Below are 21,841 nucleotides of genomic sequence, written 5' to 3'. Positions count from 1 at the left end.
GGTTGGGCCATTCTTTCGTCTGTTTCCTTGTGTTACTCGCTAATGCGGGAGAAAGAGACAAAGTATAATAAACATATCTATCTATTCATTTATTTTGCTTTGTCGCTGTCTCCCGCGGAGGGGGTAGAAACCCTCCCCTCCTTGTATTTTAACTTTCTAAAAGGGGAAACAGAAGAAGGAGTCACGCGGGGAGTGATCATCCTCCTCGAAGGCTCAGATTGGGGTGTCTAAATGTGTGTGGATGTAACCAAGATGAGAAAAAAGGAGAGATAGGTAGTATGTTTGAGGAAAGGAACCTGGATGTTTTGGCTCTGAGTGAAATGAAGCTCAAGGGTAAAGGGGAAGAGTGGTCTGGGAATGTCTTGGGAGTATAGTCAAGGGTTAGTGAGAGGACAAGAGCAAGGGAAGGAGTAGCACTACTCCTGAAACAGGAGTTGTGGGAGTATGTGATAGAGTGTAAGAAAGTAAACTCTAGATTGATATGAGTAAAACTGAAAGTTGATGGAGAGAGATGGGTGATTATTGGTGCATATGCACCTGGGCATGAGAAGAAAGATCATGAGAGGCAAGTGTTCTAGGAGCAGCTGAATGAGTGTGTTAGTGGTTTTGATGCAAGAGACCAGGTTATAGTGATGGGTGATTTGAATGCAAAGGTGAGTAATGTGGCAGTTGAGGGAATAATTGGTATACATGGGTTGTTCAGTGTTGTAAATGGAAATGGTGAAGAGCTTGTAGATTTATGTGCTGAAAAAGGACTGGTGATTGGGAATACCTGGTTTAAAAAGAGAGATATACATAAGTATACGTATGTAAGTAGGAGAGATGGCCAGAAAGCATTATTGGATTATGTATTAATTGATAGGCGCATGAAAGAGAGACTTTTGGATGTTAATGTGCTGAGAGGTGCAACTGGAGGGATGTCTGATCATTATCTTGTGGAGGCGAAGGTGAAGATTCGTAGAGGTTTTCAGAAAAGAAGAGAGAATGTTGGGGTGAACAGAATGGTGAGAGTAAGTGAGCTTGGAAGGAGACTTGTGTGAGGAAGTATCAGGAGAGACTGAGTACAGAATGGAAGAAGGTGATTACAAAGGAGGTAAGGGGAGTGGGGGAGGAATGGGAGGTATTTAGGGAAGCAGTGATGGCTTGCACAAAAGATGCTTGTGGCATCAGTAGCGTGGGAGGTGGGCAGATTAGAAAGGGTAGTGAGTGGTGGGATGAAGAAGTAAGATTATTAGTGAAAGAGGAGAGAGAGGCATTCGGACGATTTTTGCAGGGGAATAATGCAAATGAGTGGGAGATGTATAAAAGAAAGAGGCAGGAGGTAAAGAGAAAGGTGCAAGAGGTGAAAAAGAGGGCAAATGAGAGATGGGGTGAGACAGTATCATTAAATTTTAAGGAGAATAAAAAGATGTTTTGGAAGGAGGTAAATAAAGTGCGTAAGACAAGGGAACAAATGGGAACTTTAGTGAAGGGCGCTAATGGGGAGGTGATAACAAGTAGTGGTGATGTGAGGAGATGTAGTGAGTATTTTGAAGGTTCGTTGAATGTGTTTGATGAATGAGAGGCAGATATAGGGTGTTTTGGTTGAGGTGGTGTGCAAAGTGAGAGGGTTAGGAAAAATGATTTGGTAAACAGAGAAGAGGTAGTAAAAGCATTGCGGAAGATGAAAGCAGGTTTGGATGGTATTGCAGTGGAAAAAGGGGGTGACTGTATTGTTGACTGGTTGGTAAGGTTATCTAATGTATGTATGATTCACGGTAAGGTGCCCGAGGATTGGCGGAATGCTTGCATAGTGCCATTGTACAAAGGCAAATTACAGATGTATAAGTTTGTTGAGTATTCTTGGTAAATGAGGGTGAAGGCATGTACAGAGCATCAGATGTTTGCTTTGAAGAATGTATGTGAGAAATACTTAGAAAAGCAAATGGATTTCTGTGTAGCATTTATGAATCTGGAGAAGGCATACGATAGAGTTCATAGAGATGCTCTGTGGAAGGTATTAAGAATGTATGGTGTGGGAGGCAAGTTGTTAGAAGCAGTGACAAGTTTTTATCGAGGATGTAAGGCATGTGTACATGTAGGAAGAGAGGAAAGTGATTGATTTTCAGTAAATGTAGGTTTGCGGCAGGGGTGTGTGATGTCTCCATGGTTGTTTAATTTGTTTATGGATGGGGTTGTTAGGGAGGTGAATGCAAGAGTTTTGGAAAGAGGGGCAAGTATGAAGTCTGTTGTGGATGAGAGAGCTTGGGAAGTGAGTCAGTTGTTGTTTGCTGATGATACAGCGCTTGTGGCTGATTCATGTGAGAAACTGCAGAAGCTGGTGACTGAGCTTGATAAAGTGTGTGAAAGAAGAGAGCTGAGAGTAGATGTGAATAAGAGCAAAGTTATTAGGTGCAGTAAGGTTGAGGGACAAGTCAATTGGGAAGTAAGTTTGAATGGAGAAAAACTGGAGGAAGTGAAGTGTTTTAGATATGGGAGTGGATTTGGCAGCGGATGGAACCATGGAAGCGGAAGTGAATCATAGGGTGGGGGAGGAGGCAAAATTCTGGGAGTGTTGAAGAATGTGTGGAAGTCGAGAACATTATCTTGGAAAGCAAAAATGGGTATGTTTGAAGGAATAGTAGTTCCAACAATGTTATATGGTTGCAAGGCGTGGGCTATAGATAGAGGTGTGCGGAGGAGGGTGGATGTACTGGAAATGAGATGTTTGAGGACAATAAGTGGTGTAAGGTGGTTTGATCGAGTAAGTAATAACAGGGTAAGAGAGATGTGTGGTAATAAAAAGAGTGTGGTTGGGAGAGCAGAAGAGGGTGTTTTGAAATGGTCTGGTCACATGGAGAGAATGAGTGAGGAAAGATTGACAAAGAGGATATATGTGTCAAAGGTGGAGGGAACAAGGAGAAGTGGGAGACCAAATTGGAGGTGGAATGATGGAGTGAAATGGATTTTGAATGATCGGGGCCTGAACATGCAGGAGGGTGAAAGGCGTGCAAGGAATAGAGTGAATTGGAAGGGGATAAAAGTGAGTGCTCAAATTACAGAGGTATACGTTTGTTGAGTATTCCTGGGAAATTGTATGGGAGGGTATTAATTGAGAGGGTGAGGGCATGTCCAGAGCATCAGATTGGGGAACAGCAGTGTGGTTTCAGAAGTGGTAGAGGATGTGTGGATCAGGTGTTTGCTTTGAAGAATGTATGTGAGAAATACTTAGAAAAACAAATGGATTTGTATGTAGCATTTATGGATCTGGAGAAGGCATATGATAAGAGTTGATAGAGATGCTCTGTGGAAGGTGTTAAGAATATATGGTGTGGGAGGCAAGTTGTTAGAAGCAGTGAAAAGTTTGTATCGAGGATGTAAGGTATGTGTACGTGCAGGAAGAGAGGAAAGTGATTGGTTCTCAGTGAATGTAGGTTTGCAGCAGGGGTGTTTGATGTCTCCATGGTTGTTTAATTTGTTTAAGGATGGGGTGGTTTGGGAGGTGAATGCAAGAGTTTTCAAGAGAGGGTCAAGTATGCAGTCTGTTGTGGATGAGAGAGCTTGGGAAGTGAGTTAGTTGTTGTTCGCTGATGATACAAAGCTGGTGGCTGATTCGGGTGAGAATCTACAGAAGCTGGTGACTGACTTTGGTAAAGTGTGTGAAAGAAGAAAGCTGAGAGTAAATGTGAATAAGAGCAAGGTTATTAGGTACAGTAGGGTTGAGGGACAAGCTAATTGGGAGGTAAGTTTAAATGGAGGAAATCTGGAGGAAGTGAAGTGTTTTAGATATCTGGGAGCGGACTTAGCAGCAGATGGAACCATGGAAGGAGAAGTGAATCATAGGGTGGGGGAGGAGGCAAAATTCTGGGAGTGTTGAAGAATGTGTGGAAGTCGAGAACATTATCTTGGAAAGCAAAAATGGGTATGTTTGAAGGAATAGTAGTTCCAACAATGTTATATGGTTGCAAGGCGTGGGCTATAGATAGAGGTGTGCGGAGGAGGGTGGATGTACTGGAAATGAGATGTTTGAGGACAATATGTGGTGTAAGGTGGTTTGATCGAGTAAGTAATAACAGGGTAAGAGAGATGTGTGGTAATAAAAAGAGTGTGGTTGGGAGAGCAGAAGAGGGTGTTTTGAAATGGTCTGGTCACATGGAGAGAATGAGTGAGGAAAGATTGACAAAGAGGATATATGTGTCAAAGGTGGAGGGAACAAGGAGAAGTGGGAGACCAAATTGGAGGTGGAATGATGGAGTGAAATGGATTTTGAATGATCGGGGCCTGAACATGCAGGAGGGTGAAAGGCGTGCAAGGAATAGAGTGAATTGGAAGGGGATAAAAGTGAGTGCTCAAATTACAGAGGTATACGTTTGTTGAGTATTCCTGGGAAATTGTATGGGAGGGTATTAATTGAGAGGGTGAGGGCATGTCCAGAGCATCAGATTGGGGAACAGCAGTGTGGTTTCAGAAGTGGTAGAGGATGTGTGGATCAGGTGTTTGCTTTGAAGAATGTATGTGAGAAATACTTAGAAAAACAAATGGATTTGTATGTAGCATTTATGGATCTGGAGAAGGCATATGATAAGAGTTGATAGAGATGCTCTGTGGAAGGTGTTAAGAATATATGGTGTGGGAGGCAAGTTGTTAGAAGCAGTGAAAAGTTTGTATCGAGGATGTAAGGTATGTGTACGCGCAGGAAGAGAGGAAAGTGATTGGTTCTCAGTGAATGTAGGTTTGCAGCAGGGGTGTTTGATGTCTCCATGGTTGTTTAATTTGTTTAAGGATGGGGTGGTTTGGGAGGTGAATGCAAGAGTTTTCAAGAGAGGGTCAAGTATGCAGTCTGTTGTGGATGAGACAGCTTGGGAAGTGAGTCAGTTGTTGTTCGCTGATGATACAGAGCTGGTGGCTGATTCGGGTGAGAAACTGCAGAAGCTGGTGACTGAGTTTGGTAAAGGGTGTGAAAGAAGAAAGCTGAGAGTAAATGTGAATAAGAGCAAGGTTATTAGGTACAGTAGGGTTGAGGGACAAGTTAATTGGGAGGTAAGTTTAAATGGAGAAAATCTGGAGGAAGTGAAGTGTTTTAGATATCTGGGAGTGGACTTAGCAGCAGATGGAACCATGAAAGCAGAAGTGAATCATAGAGTGGGGGAGGGGGCCAAAGTTCTGGGAGCATTGAAGAATGTGTGGAAGTCGAGAACGTTATCTTGGAAAGCAAAAATGGGTATGTTTGAAGGAATAGTAGTTCCAACAATGTTGTATGGTTAAGAAGTGTGGGCTATAGATAGAGTTGTGCGCAGGAGGGTGGATGTGCTGGAAATGAGATGTTTGAGAACAATATGTGGTGAGAGGTGGTTTGATCGAGTAAGTAATAAAAGGGTAAGAGAGATGTGTCTTGGTAAAAAGAGTGTGGTTGAGAGAGCAGAAGAGGGTGTTTTGAAATGTTTGATCACATGGAGAGAATGAGTGAGGAAAGATTGAGAAAGAGGATATATGTGTCAGAGGTGGAGGGAACGAGGAGAAGTGGGAGACCAAATTGGAGGGGGAAAGATGGAGTGAAAAAGATTTTGAGTGATCGGGGCCTGAACATGCAGGAGGGTGAAAGGCATGCAAGGAATAGAGTGAATTGGAACGATGTGGTATACCAGGGTCGACGTGCTGTCAATGGATTGCACCAGGGCATGTGAAGTGTCTGGGGTAAACCATGGAAATTTTGTGCGGCCTGGATGTGGAAAGGGAGCTGTGGTTTCGGTGCATTATATATGAGAGCTAGAGACTGAGTGTGAACAAACATGGCCTTTGTTGTCTTTTCCTAGCGCTACCTCAAGCACATGCGAGGGGACGGGGCTGTCATTTCATGTGTGGTGGGGTGGCGACAGGAATGAATGAGGGCACACAGTATGAATTGTGTACATGTGTATATATGTATATGTCTGAGTGTGTATATATATATGTATACCTTGAGATGTAAAGGTAAGTATATGTGCGTGTGTGGACGTGTATGTATATGCATGTGTATGTGGGTGGGTTGGGCCATTCTTTCGTCTGTTCCCTTGCACTACTTCGCTAACATGGGAGAAAGCAACAAAGTATAATAAATAAATAAAATATATAAACTTTACCTAGAATAGGCAACAAGCACAAACAGCAAAATCTTGGTACCTGTACATTTCTCAAAGGAACATAAATGAACTAAATAAAATTATTAAAAAGAAGCAAGCATAAGTTTAAATAAGAGGATTTTTCACCTTTTCAATTGATTCCAACAGCAGATCCCCTTTCTTGCTCTTCTGACTTGAGCCAGACACATTCTTGGACCCACTGACAGCCTTTGCCTGATATAGAAATGAAAATATATTAAAATTCACATCTTAAACTGACTTAATGTGGCATTACAGGTGAAACTTACTATTAACTGATCTAACAACCACGGTCATTATCAAATCTTACAAACAAAGGAATGTGGTATGATTGAGTTTTAAGTGGTGATTGCAGTGCTAAGTATAAATCCAAAGACAATTACCTCTCTAACAACAATGTGGAAGAAAAGAGGTCCATAAGATAACTGAGGAATGGCAAAGTACTTATAGGTGGTCTTGAAACGGTCAACAATGTATTCAAACACAGGGTTACCGCTCACAGTTCGAGTTAGATTTCTCTTCTGCAGGAAAGGATCTGTTAGAAAAAAATAAGACAACAAAAGTAAATGCATTATGTTTCAAATTCAATTTACAGAGTAATGGTGTGAGGAGGAGATGGAGTGAGTATTTTGAAGGACTGTTGAGTGTGTTTGATCAAAGAGTGGCAGATGCAGGGTGTTTTGGTTGGGGTGATATGTGAAGCGAGTGAGTCATGGAACTTGGTTTATTGAAGAGAAGAAGAAGCAGTGAAAGCATTGCAAATGATATCTGGTAAAGTAGTGGGAGTGGATGGTACTCCAGTTGAATTTATGAAGAAACAGAGTGACTGTGTCACTGATTGGTTTAGCTATCTATCTATCTATCTATCTATATCTCTGACACCTGTTCCAATTGAAACTCCCCCAAATGGGTGACAACTGCAACAGTCTCCATAACTAAAGAATTCCAGTGCTGCTTCTTAGCCTTCAGTGCCTCACTCTTAACGGGCCACTGGCAGAGGGCAGGTCCAGTGCTGTGTTTGAAAAGGCTTCCACTAATGTTCCTAATGACTGCTTCTAACTAATGCTCCTTTCTACTACATATACCTAATAATCCTACCTAAATGTTCCTTCACATTACTTCTTTCTACTGCTCCTACCATTTTGCCAAAAGGCAGGGCTAGCACATAGTGATTGCTACAGGAAAATCTAGTTATGAAGAATAAGCTGCATGAGGTAAGTGTTGGCAAATGTTACATATGACAAGGAGAAATTGTATGTTTATGGACAGAATGCCAGTAGTCCACACATTAATGAGGCAGAAAGAAAAGACAGTTACCCGGGTTAGAGGAGTGCAACTTAACAATCAGTAAAGTGCTGACTCAATAAGCAGATGACAGTGACCCTCCTGATACTCTGCCAGGTAGTACTGGCAATATATCTCCCTGGTCGTTGGCTGCCTACCAAATACTACCTACTGATTGGATGGTAAGGGTATTCAATGTATGTACGTACGGATAATAATAAAGTGTCTGAGGACTGGTAGAATGCATGTATAATGCCAATGTATAAAGGAAAAGAAGATAAAGGCGAGTCTTCAAACTACAGAAGCACAAGTTTGTTGAGTATACCTGGAAAATTGTATGGGAGGGTAATGATTCAGAGGGTAAAGGAATGTACAGAGCATCAGACTGGCGAGGAACAATGTGTTTTCCGAAGCTGTAGAAGATGTGTGGATCAGGTGTTTGCTTTGAAGGATGTGTGAAAAATACTTAGACAAACAGATGGCTTTATATGTGGCATTTATGGATCTGGAGAAGGCAAAGAAGAAAAGAAAGTGAATGGTTCCCTGTGAAAGTTGGTCTGTGGCAGAGGTGTGTGATGTCTCCAACGATATTTAACTTGTTTATGGATGAGGTGGTGACAAGAAAATGCAAGAGTCTTGGGGAGAGGGGCAAGTATGCAGTCTACTAGGGATGAGAAGGCATGATAAGTGAGTCACTGTTACTCGCTGATGATAAGCACTGGTGGCTGATTCGAGTGAGAAACTGTAGAAGTTGGTGACTGAGTTCAAAAGTGTGTGTGAAAGGAGAAAGTTGAGAATAATTATGAATAAAAACAAGGTTGTCGGGTTTAGCAAGGTAGAGGGACAAGTTAGTTGGGAGGTAAATCTGAATGGAGAAAAATTGGAGGAAATGAAGTGTTTCAGATACCTAGGAGTGGACTTGGCAGCAAATGGAACCATGGAAGTGGAGGCAAATCATAGGGTGGGGGAGAAGGGTGAATGTTCTGGGAGCAATGAAGAATGTGTGGAGAGAACATTATCTCGGAGAGCAAAAATGGGTATGTTTGAAGGAATAGTAGTTCCAACAATATTATATGGTTGCATGGCCTGGGTTATAGATAAGGATGTATGGAGGAGGGTTGATGTACTAAAAATCAAATGTTTGGGGGCAATAGGTGGTAGGCAGTGCTTTGATCTAGCAAGTAACAAAAGGGTAAGAGAGATCTGTGATATGGATTGGACATATGGATAAAACGAGTGAGGAGGGTTGATGAAGAGGATATATGTGTCATAAGTGGAAGGAACAAGGAGAACGAGGAGACCAAATTGGAGTAGGAAAGTTAGAATAAAATATTTTGAGCAATCAGGGCCTGAACATGCAAGAGGGTGAAAGGCAGGCACAGAATAGAGTAAATTGGAATGATGTGATATACTAGGGTCAACGTGCCATCAATGAACAGAACCAAGGCATGTGAAACATCTGAAGTAATCCATGGAAATGTCTGTGGGGCTTGGATGTGGACAGGGAGCTATGGTTTCGGTGCAATACACATGATGGCTCATGCATGGATGTGAGCAGATATGGCTTTTCTTCATGTTTTCTTGTGCTACCCTGCTGACATATGAGGTGGTGATGCTGTTTCCTGTGGGGTACGGTGGTTCCAGGAAAGGATGAAGGCAAGCAAGTATGAATAAGTACATGTGTATATATGTATACGTATGTATATGTATATATAAATATATGTATAATATATGGATAGAGTTGTGCGCAGGAGGATGGATGTGCTGGAAATGAGATGTTTGAGGACAATGTGTGGTGTGAGGTGGTTTGATCGAGTAAGTAACGTAAGGGTAAGAGAGATGTGTGGAAATAAAAAGAGCGTGGTTGAGAGAGCAGAAGAGGGTGTTTTGAAATGGTTTGGGCACATGGAGAGAATGAGTGAGGAAAGATTGACCAAGAGGATATATGTGTCGGAGGTGGAGGGAACGAGGAGAAGAGGGAGACCAAATTGGAGGTGGAAAGATGGAGTGAAAAAGATTTTGTGTGATCGGGGCCTGAACATCCAGGAGGGTGAAAGGAGGGCAAGAAATAGAGTGAATTGGAGCGATGTGGTATACAGGGGTTGACGTGCTGTCAGTGGATTGAATCAAGGCATGTGAAGCGTCTGGGGTAAACCATGGAAAGCTGTGTAGGTATGTATATTTGCGTGTGTGGACGTGTGTATGTACGTGTGTATGGGGGTTGGGCCATTTCTTTCGTCTGTTTCCTTGCGCTACCTCGCAAACGCGGGAGACAGCGACAAAAAAAAAAAAAAAAAAAAAAAAAAAAAAATATATTATCCCTGGGGATAGGGGAGAAAGAATACTTCCCACGTATTCCCTGCGTGTCGTAGAAGGCGACTAAAAGGGGAGGGAGCGGGGGGCTGGAAATCTTCCCCTCTTGTTTTTTTTTAATTTTCCAAAACAAGGAACAAAGAAGGGGGCCAGGTGAGGATATTCCCTCCAAGGCCCAGTCCTCTGTTCTTAACGCTACCTCGCTAACGCGGGAAATGGCAAATAGTTTGAAAGAAAGAAAGAAAAGAAAAGAAATATATGTATGTGTGTAAGGCTTGGTAAACAGAGAAGAGGTTGTGAAAGCTTTGCAGAAGATGAAAGCTGGCAAGGCAGCGGGTTTGGATGGTACTGCACCGGAATTTATTAAAAAGGGGGTGAATGTGTTGTTGACTGGCTGGTAAAGACATTCAATGTATGGATGGTTCATGGTGAAGTGCCTGAGGATTGTGGGAATGCATGCATAGTGCCATTGTACAAAGGCAAAGGGGATAAAGGTGAGTGTTCATACTACAGAGGTATAACTTTGCTGAGTATTCCTGGGAAAATGTATGGGAAGGTATTGATTGAGAGGGGAAAGGCATGTACAAAGCATCAGATTGGGGAAGAGCAGTGTGGTTTCAGAAGTGGTAGAAGATGTCTGGGTCAGGTGTTTGCTTTGAAGAATGTATGTGAGAAATACTTAGAAAAACAGATGGATTTGCATGTAGCATTTATGAATCTGGAGAAGGCATATGATAGGGGTTGATAGAGATGCTTTGTGGATTTTTTTTTTTTTTTCTTTGTCACTGTCTCCCGCGTTAGCGAGGTAGCGCAAGGAAACAGACGAAAAAATGGCCCAACCCACCCACATACACATGTATATACATACACATCCAAACTCGCAAAAATACATACCTATACATCTCAACGTATACATATATATACACAAACAGACATATACATATATCCACATGTACATAATTCATACTGTCTGCCTTTATTTATTCCCATCGCCACCCCGCCACATAGTATTAAGATAGTATATGGATAGTATTAAGAGTATATGGTGTGGAAGGGAAGTTGCAAGAAGCAATGAAAAGTTTTTACCAAGGATGTAAGGCATGTGGACAAGTAGGAAGAGAGGAAAGTGATTGGTTGCCAATGATTGTCAGGAAAGAAACCTGGATGTTCTAGCTCTGAGTGAAACGAAGCTCAAGGGGAAGAGGAAAGAATGGTTTGGAAAAGTCTTGGGAGAGGTCAGGGGTTGGTGAGAGGACAAGATCTAAGGAAGGAGTAGCACTAATCCTGAAGCAGTTGTGGGAAAGTGTGATAGTAAGAAAGGAAATTCTAGACTGATGTGGATAAAACTGAAAGTGGATGGAGAGAGATGCTTATGCATATGGTCATGAGAAGGAAGATCATGAGAGGCAAGTGTTTTGGGAGTAGCTGAGTGAGTGTGTCAGCAGGTTGATGCAAGATACCAGGTAATGGTGATAGGTGATTAAATGCAAAAGTGAGTAAAGTGGCACTTGAGGGTATAACTGGTGTACATGGGATATTCAGCGTTGTGAATGGAAATGGTAAAGAGCTTGTGGACTTGTGCACTGAAAAAAGACAGGTGATTTGGAATATCTGGTTTAAAAAGACAGATATACATAAGCATACACATGTGAGTAGGAGATGGTCATTGGGCACTATTGGATTACATGTTAATTGACAGGCGTGTAAAAGAGAGACTTCTGGTTGTTAATAAGCTGAGAGGGGTAGCTGGAGGGATGTTAGATCACTATCTTGTGGAGGTGAAGATTCGGAGAGGTTTTCAAAAAGGAAGAGAGAATGCTGGGGAGAAAAGAGTGGTGAGTAAGTGAGCTTGGAAAGGATACTTGTGTGAGGAAGCACCAGGAGAGATTGAGTGTAGAATGGCAAAAGGTAAGAGCAAATGACGAGAAAGGAGTGGGTAAGGAAAGAGATGCATTCAGGGAAGCAGTGATGGCATATGCAAAAGATGCATGTGGCATGAGAAAGATGGGAGGTGGGCAGATTAGAAAAGGTAGTGAGAAGTGGACTGAAGAAGTAAAGTAGTTATTGAAAGAGAAAAGAGAGGCTTTTGGACGATACTTACAAGGAAGGAGTGCAAACGACTGGGAGATGTATAAAAGAACGCAGCAGGAGGTCAAGAGGAAGGTGCAAGGGTTGCAAAAGAGGGCAAATGAGAGTTATGGTGAGAGAGTATCATTAAACTTTAGAAAGAATAAAAAGAGACTTGTGTGAGGAAGTACCAGGAGAGACTGAGTACAGAATGGAAAAAGGTGAGAACAAAGGATGTAAGGGGAGTGGGGGAGAAATGGGATATATTTAGGGAAGCAGTGATGACTTGCGAAAAAAAAGATGCTTGTGGCATGAGTAGCGTGGGAGGTGGGCAGATTAGAAAGGGTAGTGAGTGGTGGGATGAAGAAGTAAGATTATTAGTGAAAGAGAAGAGAGAGGCATTTGGACAATTTTTGCAGGGAAATAATGCAAATGAGTGGGAGATGTATAAAAGAAAGAGACAGGAGGTCAAGAGAAAGGTGCAAGAGGTGAAAAAGAGGGCAAATGAGAGTTGGGGTGAGACAGTATCATTAAACTTTAGGGAGAATAAAAGCGGATGGAACCATGGAAGCGGAAGTGAATCATAGGGTGGGGGAGGGGGCGAAAATCCTGGGAGCCTTGAAGAATGTGTGGAAGTCGAGAACATTACCTCGGAAAGCAAAAATGGGTATGTTTGAAGGAATAGTGGTTCCAACAATGTTGTATGGTTGTGAGGCGTGGGCTATGGATAGAGTTGTGCACAGCAGGGTGGATGTGCTGGAAATGAGATGTTTGAGGACAATGTGTGGTGTGAGGTGGTTTGATCGAGTAAGTAACGTAAGGGTAAGAGAGATGTGTGGAAATAAAAAGAGCGTGGTTGAGAGAGCAGAAGAGGGTGTTTTGAAATGGTTTGGGCACATGGAGAGAATGAGTGAGGAAAGATTGACCAAGAGGATATATGTGTCAGAGGTGGAGGGAACGAGGAGAAGTGGGAGACCAAATTGGAGGTGGAAAGATGGAGTGAAAAAGATTTTGAGTGATCGGGGCCTGAACATGCAGGAGGGTGAAAGGCGGGCAAGGAATAGAGTGAATTGGATCAATGTGGTATACCGGGGTTGACGTGCTGTCAGTGGATTGAATCAGGGCATGTGAAGCGTCTGGGGTGAACCATGGAAAGCTGTGTAGGTATGTATATTTGCGTGTGTGGACGTATGTATATACATGTGTATTGGGGGTGGGTTGGGCCATTTCTTTCGTCTGTTCCCTTGCGCTACCTCGCAAACACGGGAGACAGTGGGGGGGGGGGGGGGGGGTGTTGAGTATTCCTGGGAAAATATATGGGAGGGTACTGAGTGAGAGGGTGAAGGCATGTACAGAGCATCAAATTGGGGGGGAGCAGTGTGGTTTCAGAAGTGGTAGAGGATGTGTGGATCAGGTGTTTGCTTTGAAGAATGTATGTGAGAAATACTTAGAAAAACAAATGGATTTTTTTTTTTTTTTTTTTTTTTTTTTTTTCTGTCTCCCGCTTCACTTCACTTCACTTCCTCCAGTTTTTCTCCATTCAAACTCACCTCCCAATTGACTTGACCCTCAACCCTACTGTACCTAATAACCTTGCTCTTATTCACATTTACTCTTAACTTTCTTCTTTCACACACTTTACCAAACTCAGTCACCAGCTTCTGCAGTTTCTCACATGAATCAGCCACCAGCGCTGTATCATCAGCGAACAACAACTGACTCACTTCCCAAGCTCTCTCATCCCCAACAGACTTCATACTTGCCCCTCTTTCCAAAACTCTTGCATTCACCTCCCTAACAACCCCATCCATAAACAAATTAAACAACCATGGAGACATCACACACCCCTGCCGCAAACCTACATTCACTGAGAACCAATCACTTTCCTCTCTTCCTACACGTACACATGCCTTACATCCTCGATAAAAACTTTTCACTGTTTCTAACAACTTGCCTCCCACACCATATATTCTTAATACCTTCCACAGAGCATCTCTATCAACTCTATCATATGCCTTCTCCAGATCCATAAATGCTACATACAAATCCATTTGCTTTTCTAAGTATATCTCACATACATTCTTCAAAGCAAACACTTGATCCACACATCCTCTACCACTTCTGAAACCACACTGCTCTTCCCCAATCTGATGCTCTGTACATGCCTTCACCCTCTCAATCAATATCCTCCCATATAATTTACCAGGAATACTCAACAAACTTATACCTCTGTAATTTGAGCACTCACTCTTATCCCCTTTGCCTTTGTACAATGGCACTATGCACGCATTCCGCCAATCCTCAGGCACCTCACCATGAGTCATACATACATTAAATAACCTTACCAACCAGTCAACAATACAGTCACCCCCTTTTTTAATAAATTCCACTGCAATACCATCCAAACCTGCTGCCTTGCCGGCTTTCATCTCCCGCAAAGCTTTTACTACCTCTTCTCTGTTTACCAAATCATTTTCCCTAACCCTCTAACTTTGCACACCACCTTGACCAAAACACCCTATATCTGCCACTCTATCATCAAACACATTCAACAAACCTTCAAAATACTCACTCCATCTCCTTCTCACATCACCACTACTTGTTATCACCTCCCCATTTGCGCCCTTCACTGAAGTTCCCATTTGCTCCCTTGTCTTACGCACTTTATTTACCTCCTTCCAGAACATCTTTTTATTCTCCCTAAAATTTAATGATACTCTCTCACCCCAACTCTTATTTGCCCTTTTTTTCACCTCTTGCACCTTTCTCTTGACCTCCTGTCTCTTTCTTTTATACATCTCCCACTAAATTTCATTTTTTCCCTGCAAAAATCGTCCAAATGCCTCTCTCTTCTCTTTCACTAATACTCTTACTTCTTCATCCCACCACTCACTACCCTTTCTAATCAACCTACCTCCCACTCTTCTCATGCCACAAGCATCTTTTGCGCAATCCATCACTGATTCCCTAAATACATCCCATTCCTCCCCCACTCCCCTTACTTCCATTGTTCTCACCTTTTTCCATTCTGTACTCAGTCTCTCCTGGTACTTCCTCACACAAGTCTCCTTCCCAAGCTCACTTACTCTCACCACCCTCTTCACCCCAACATTCACTCTTCTTTTCTGAAAACCCATACAAATCTTCACCTTAGCCTCCACAAGATAATGATCAGACATCCCTCCAGTTGCACCTCTCAGCACATTAACATCCAAAAGTCTCTCTTTTGCGCGCCTGTCAATTAACACGTAATCCAATAACGCTCTCTGGCCATCTCTCCTACTTACATAAGTATACTTATGTATATCTCGCTTTTTAAACCAGGTATTCCCAATCATCAGTCCTTTTTCAGCACATAAATCTACAAGCTCTTCACCATTTCCATTTACAACACTGAACACCCCATGTATACCAATTATTCCCTCAACTGCCACATTACTCACCTTTGCATTCAAATCACCCATCACTATAACCCGGTCTCGTGCATCAAAACCACTAACACACTCATTCAGCTGCTCCCAAAACACTTGCCTCTCATGATCTTTCTTCTCATGCCCAGGTGCATATGCACCAATAATCACCCATCTCTCTCCATCAACTTTCAGTTTTACCCATATTAATCGAGAATTTACTTTCTTACATTCTATCACATACTCCCACAACTCCTGTTTCAGGAGTATTGCTACTCCTTCCCTTGCTCTTGTCTTCTCACTAACCCCTGACTTTACTCCCAAGACATTCCTAAACCACTCTTCCCCTTTACCCTTGAGCTTCGTTTCACTCAGAGCCAAAACATCCAGGTTCCTTTCCTCAAACATACTACCTATCTCTCCTTTTTTCACATCTTGGTTACATCCACACACATTTAGGCACCCCAATATGAGCCTTCGAGGAGGATGAGCACTCCCCGCGTGACTCCTTCTTCTGTTTCCCATTTTAGAAAGTTAAAAAATACAAATACAAATGGATTTGTATGTAGCATTTATGGATCTGGAGAAGGCATATGATACAAGAGTTGATAGAGATGCTCTGTGGAAGGTATTAAGATTATATTGTGTGGGAGGGAAGTTGTTAGAAGCAGTGAAAAGCTTTTATCAAGGATGTAAGGCATGTGTACATGTAGGAAGAGAGGAAAGTGATTGGTTCTCAGTGAATGCAGGTTTGCGGCAGGGGTGTGTGATGTCTCCATGGTTGTTTAATTTGTTTATGGATGGGGTTGTTAGGGAGGTGAATGCAAGAGTTTTGGAAAGAGGGGTAAGTATGAAGTCTGTTGGGGATGAGAGAGCTTGGGAAGTGAGTCAGTTGTTGTTTGCTGATGATACAGCGCTGGTGGCTGATTCATGTGAGAAACTGCAGAAGCTGGTGACTGAGTTTGGTAAAGTGTGTGAAAGAAGAAAGTTGAGAGTAAATGTGAATAAGAGCAACGTTATTAGGTACTGTAGGGTTGAGGGTCAAGGCAATTGGGACGTAAGTTTGAATGGAGAAAAACTGGAGGAAGTGAAGTGTTTTAGATATCTGGGAGTGGATTTGGCAGCGGATGGAACCATGGAAGCGGAAGTGAATCATAGGGTGGGGGAGGGGGCAAAAATTCTGGGAGCCTTGAAGAATGTGTGGAAGTCGAGAACATTATCTCGGAAAGCAAAAATGGGTATGTTTGAAAGAATATTGGTTCCAACAATGTTATATGGTTGCGAGGCGTGGGCTATGGATAGAGTTGTGCGCAGGAGGGTGGATGTGCTGGAAATGAGATGTTTGAGGACAATATGTGGTGTGAGGTGGTTTGATCGAGTAATAATCGGGTAAGAGAGAAGTTTGGTAATAAAAAGAGTGTGGTTGAGAGAGCAGAAGTGGGTGTTTTGAAATGATTTGGTCACATGGGAATGAGTGAGGAAAGATTGAGAAAGGGATATATGTGTCAGAGGTGGAGGGAACGAGGAGAAGTGGGAGACCAAATTGGAGGTGGTAAGATGGAGTGAAAAAGGTTTTGAGTGACCGGGGCCTGAACATGCAGGAGGGTGAAAGGCGTGCAAGGAATAGAGTGAATTGGAACGATGTGGTATACCGGGGTCGACGTGCTGTCAATGGATTGAACCAGGGCATGTGAAGCGTCTGGGGTAAACCATGGAAAGTTCTGTGGGGCCTGGATGTGGAAAGGGAGCTGTGGTTTCGGTGCATTATTACATGACAGCTAGAGACTGAGTGTGAACGAATGGGGCCTTTGTTGTCTTTTCCTAGCGTTACCTCGCACACATCAGGGGGGAGGGGGTTGTTATTTCATGTGTGGCGAGGTGGCGATGGGAATGAATAAAGGCAGACAGTATGAATTATGTACATGTGTATATATGTATATGTCTGTGTGTGTATATATATGTATACGTTGAGATGTATAGGTATGTATATTTGCGTGTGTGGACGTGTATGTAATTACATGTGTATGTGGGTGGGTTGGGCCATTCTTTCATCTGTTTCCTTGCGCTACCTCGCTAACGCGGGAGACAGCGACAAAGAAATTAATATAAATGTATATGAGGATATGTATATGTATGTGTATGGGTGTTTATGCATATATATGTGTATATCAGAGGATGGGCCATTCTTCATCTGTTTCCTTGCACTACCTCACTGATGCAGAAAACAGCGATTAAGTATAATAATAACAACATAACCACAGAAAGCACTCCCTGATTGTATCTGGCCAACTGCTGAAATGGGGACTATTTCTGTTATGACAACTGTTAGACAAGGCACAAGAATGCTTTACATGGATGTAAAGAAAGTAAACCATAAGTAAACTGACTCTGTGCAATGTATTGCCTCATTAGCTTAAATCTTTTTGGTTACTCAAGCATAACAGCATAATATTCATTACTTAGCTCATCACTAGCTATGGCTATTAGGTGTAATATTTGGTTTTGTTGGACATCTTTACATAATCACACAGGCTCTTTCATCTTCAGTTCTTGACAGCTCATTTAAAGATGGTAACACTCTAAATACCTGCTGGTCTACACATATCGAACATAATGATCAATGCAAAACATCAGAGAATTCAAGCTCATCTAATAATATAATTTACCCTCAGCAGACTAAAGACTATAATTCAGACTCTGAACCCTGATCTCTGTCATATGACAAATCTTCAAAGGAAACATGTTTCTCAAAGTTTTTATATACCACTCACACAACTTCCCTATCTGCATATAAAATTAACATATTTGGGCTTATCAAATGAGCAAAGATGAGTGAAAAAGCTTATCATGTCTTCCAAACAGATTTTGCAATTCACAAGAAATATCATATCAACTTCAATAAACAGTAAAGCTTCCTTGGCTGAACCTCTCTTACATGTGGACATAGCTTCTGATAACAGGCCTGCTTGAAGCTATGAATCCACTTAGGGGGAGTCTGGTTTTTGTGGCTAAGATTGGCAGGTCTCAATGTACGGTGGATATTTGGACAGCTAGAAACTATGCTGGATGGGATAAATCTATCATATCTAGATCCTAGTGCTCTGACAGAACATGATGCCCCAATATATGTAGATCCTTAGGAAACAATAGAGTTTAAGAATAAAAAATATCTGGGATAAGGTAAATCCACAGGTATACATCAAAGGTAAAAACAGACTGACAGGTCATCATACAGAGCCAAAGCTTAAATCTATAAAATGAGAACTAACTGATAAAATATATAAAAAAATATATCTTCACTGTGAATATCTCAACAAATGAAACCTGAATGCATGATCCTTATACATACCTTCTATTGCAATCTTTTTACTCCAGGTTTTTTCAGCTCTTGTCATACGTTGCAGTTGACGAACGTTGATGACAAAATCTGTCATTTTATAACCAACAGTGTAGAACCTAAACATATCCAGCCATAGTTTACCAACACATTCTGTGTTGCTGCATCGCCATTTGTCTCCTAATTCTGCTGGATCTGCAACAAAATTAAAACAATTTTTAAAAAGTTCTTTTCTGTGTAAGTTTAATACACAATGACCTATCATTTTCCTTTTATTTCTCAAAAGGTTCATAATCGGTAAAGGTCAAGACACCCCAACAAAAATGCATTTTTGCATTCTGACAATGTGGTTAAAGTACTCACATGTTAGACCTAAAGAAATGTATCCAAATCACACTCAAAACTTTGAAAAAAGAGCCCCTTGTTCACTCACCAACAAATGGACATTTAGTCAATGCTCAATGCAACTAAAAAAGCTGAAACTTAATACTCCCTTGAGTAGAAGTAGAAGTATCCAGCCCCACCTTGATCTCAATTTTTTTGTGATTAATCTGCTAGTTTCTATTATGACCAGCCAGTTATGTAATTCCTCAATTGTAAATTTTCAGCCAAACGGCTGCCTGAATTCAATACACCATCCTTTATATATTTCATTAATTTACACACCTGAACTCTCTCCCCCCATCCCACAGCATGATACTTGGACTATGCCTGATTTTTGACCTACCATCTTCCTAGAAGAGTGTCTATCTCCAGCGAATTTGACTGTGAGGGATACTCAAACTGGATACCTTTACCACTGAACTAATGAGTCACTCTCAATAGGTCTACATCAGAGCTGCGGATGTCTCACTGTAAACAACATGACACAGACATATTTCTCACTCCTACTGGAATTGTAACCAAACTGACCAAATTGACTGTTGAAGTTGTCACCAAGCACCAGCATCATACCACCAAGATGTCTATCACCATAATCACCTTGTATCAACCAGTGCTCATACCCTTACAAGAACTGTCCTATACCTATTACTAATTGTGTCAAAAACAACCTATAAACAAATGCACAGCTATGAGGGTAACTAGCTTTGTTTTACTATAGTTACATGTATGTTAACTACCCCATTACTAAAATGCAACAAATGTGAAAATATTCATCACTTCATGTTCACAATACATATTGTATGCCAACACAGTATTACTGCAATTCAATAAGTATGTACCTTTACATCACCTGATGTTCATCAGCAAATAAAGTCTGTCAACACAATACTACTGCAATTTGACAAATGAGTAATTTTACATCACATAATGTTCAACTAATCACCACCAAGTGTATAATGTATAAACCATAAAATCTGCTCCACAAAACTTCCTCTACTATGTAGATTTACATCACTCAAATGCTTATCCAAAGCATAGAAGTATCCAGTTCCATCTTGATCATTTGAGATTTATTAACTAGTTACAATTATGATCCCCAAATCAAAAGCAGGGGTGCAGCTTTCCACAGACTATGATGCCTTCAATAAAAGCATTAGAAATATATTTCTGACACACGAACTACGTAAAACAGTTGGAAACATTGTCATAGAGTTTGTTTTGGTTCACTGTACCCATAATGCCCTATGCACTAGTGACAGATTCAAGAGTGAAATTGGAGAAGTTGGTGACTCAGTTTGGTAGGGTGTGTAAAAGGAGGAAGTTGGGAGTAAATGTGAATAAATGCAATGCAATATGATTCAGCAGAGTTAAGGGGCAGGGTGGCTCAGGTGTGAGTCTGAACGGAGAAAAACTGAAGGAAGTTAAATGTTTTAGATACCTGAGAATGGACATGGCAGTGAATGGAACCATGGAAGCAGAAGTGAGTCATAGAGTGGAAGAGGGGGCGAAGGTCCTGGGAGCACTGAAGAATGTGTGGAAAAACAGATCATTACCTGGGAGAGGAAAAGTGGGCATGTTTGAAGGTATGGTACTCCTAACATCATTATACAAATGTAAGGCATGGGCTACAGATAAGACTCTGCGAAGATAGCGGGTGTGCTGGAAATGAAATGTTGGAAGAAAATAAGTTGTGAGAGGTGGTTTAATCATGTAAGTAATGAAAGGGTAAGAAAGAGGCCTTGTAATAAAAAGTGCATGGTTGAGAAAGCAGATGTGTGCTGAAAGGTTTGGACATAAAGAGAATGAGTGAGGAAAGGTTGACATTGGACATATAGAGCGAATGAGTGATGGGAGTTTTAAGAAATGTAGGGATGTGTGAATCAGATGTTTATGGTGAAGATGACCGTGGAAAAGTATTTAGCAAGAGGTAAGAAGTTGTATGCAGCTTTTATGGATCTGGAGAAAGCATATGACAGAGCTGAGTGGAATGCTTCATGGGATGTGTTAAGGATACATGGGGTAGGAGGACAACCGCTGGATGGAATGATAGCCTTCTACTGCAGAGGAAATGCATGTGTAAGAGAGGATGGAGAGTTGAGTGAAAGTTCTGATATGCATGTGGGTGTGAGGCTGGGCTGTGTGATGTCACTGTGGCTGTTTGTGGATGATATTGTGCTGCTTGCTGTGAGTGCAGAAGGTTGTAAGCGTGTTTTGTGGAGTGTAAGAATAGGCACTGAAGGTAAATGCAAGTATAAGTAATGAAGTTTGAAAGAAAACAGAAAGTACAGATTTTGTAAAACCATACATGGTGAAAGAAAAAAGTGCGCTAAATTGTGCTAAGGATATGGGGGGAGAGAGACTGGAAGAGGTGTGAGAATTTAGGTACTTAAGAGCTGTCTTGAGTAAGTTTGGTGATTTGGAAGGATAGATAAGAAAGAGAGCAATTCAGGGTACCTTGCTAGAATAATGAAGGGTAGAGGTGCAAGGATGGAAGTGAAGAGAGGATTAAGGGCCAACACAGTCATCCCAACCCTGACCAATGTAGCCAAAACATGGACATAAAATGAGTCACAGAGGTCAAGAATCCAGGCAGTGGAAATGAGCTATCTGAGAAGAGCATGTGGTGTGACTAGATGGGATGAAAAAAGAAATAAAGGGTTGTATGAGAGATGTGGTATGACAGGAAATGCAAAGGGAATTCATTGTGGAGTGGTAGCGTGGGAGAAACATAGTACTTTGAGGTGGTTTGGGCATGTGGAAAGAATGCAAGACTAAAAGTTCACAAGGAATGTGTATGATAGTACAATTAAAGAGGCTGGTGTGAAGGGAAGACAACCTGTGACATAGGCAAATAGGGTGAAAGAATGCTGGAGGGAAAGAAATGGTAGAAAATAAGCAAGTATATGCAAGGAAGGCATGTAAGGATAGGA

General features: G+C 41.7%; 1 protein-coding gene across 5 annotated transcripts in view; it reads right to left on the bottom strand.

Annotated features, from left to right (window-relative positions):
- Positions 1–21,841, bottom strand: part of LOC139760116 (terminal uridylyltransferase 7-like) — a 303,262-nt gene that overhangs the window by 173,120 nt on the left and 108,301 nt on the right. For all 5 annotated transcript variants that reach the window (XM_071682971.1, XM_071682991.1, XM_071683010.1 and 2 more), the window contains 3 exons: positions 18,540–18,722; positions 6,500–6,651; positions 6,225–6,311 (listed from right to left, as the gene is read on the bottom strand). In XM_071682971.1, the coding sequence (XP_071539072.1) occupies positions 6,225–6,311; positions 6,500–6,651; positions 18,540–18,722 (422 nt within the window). The remainder of the gene's footprint in view (positions 1–6,224; positions 6,312–6,499; positions 6,652–18,539; positions 18,723–21,841) is intronic.

Source organism: Panulirus ornatus, chromosome 3 (assembly GCF_036320965.1).
Source record: "Panulirus ornatus isolate Po-2019 chromosome 3, ASM3632096v1, whole genome shotgun sequence".
Classification (NCBI taxonomy): domain Eukaryota; kingdom Metazoa; phylum Arthropoda; class Malacostraca; order Decapoda; family Palinuridae; genus Panulirus; species Panulirus ornatus.
The sequence above is the reverse complement of the archived record's forward strand: the minus strand, read 5'-3'. Positions and strand labels throughout refer to the sequence as shown.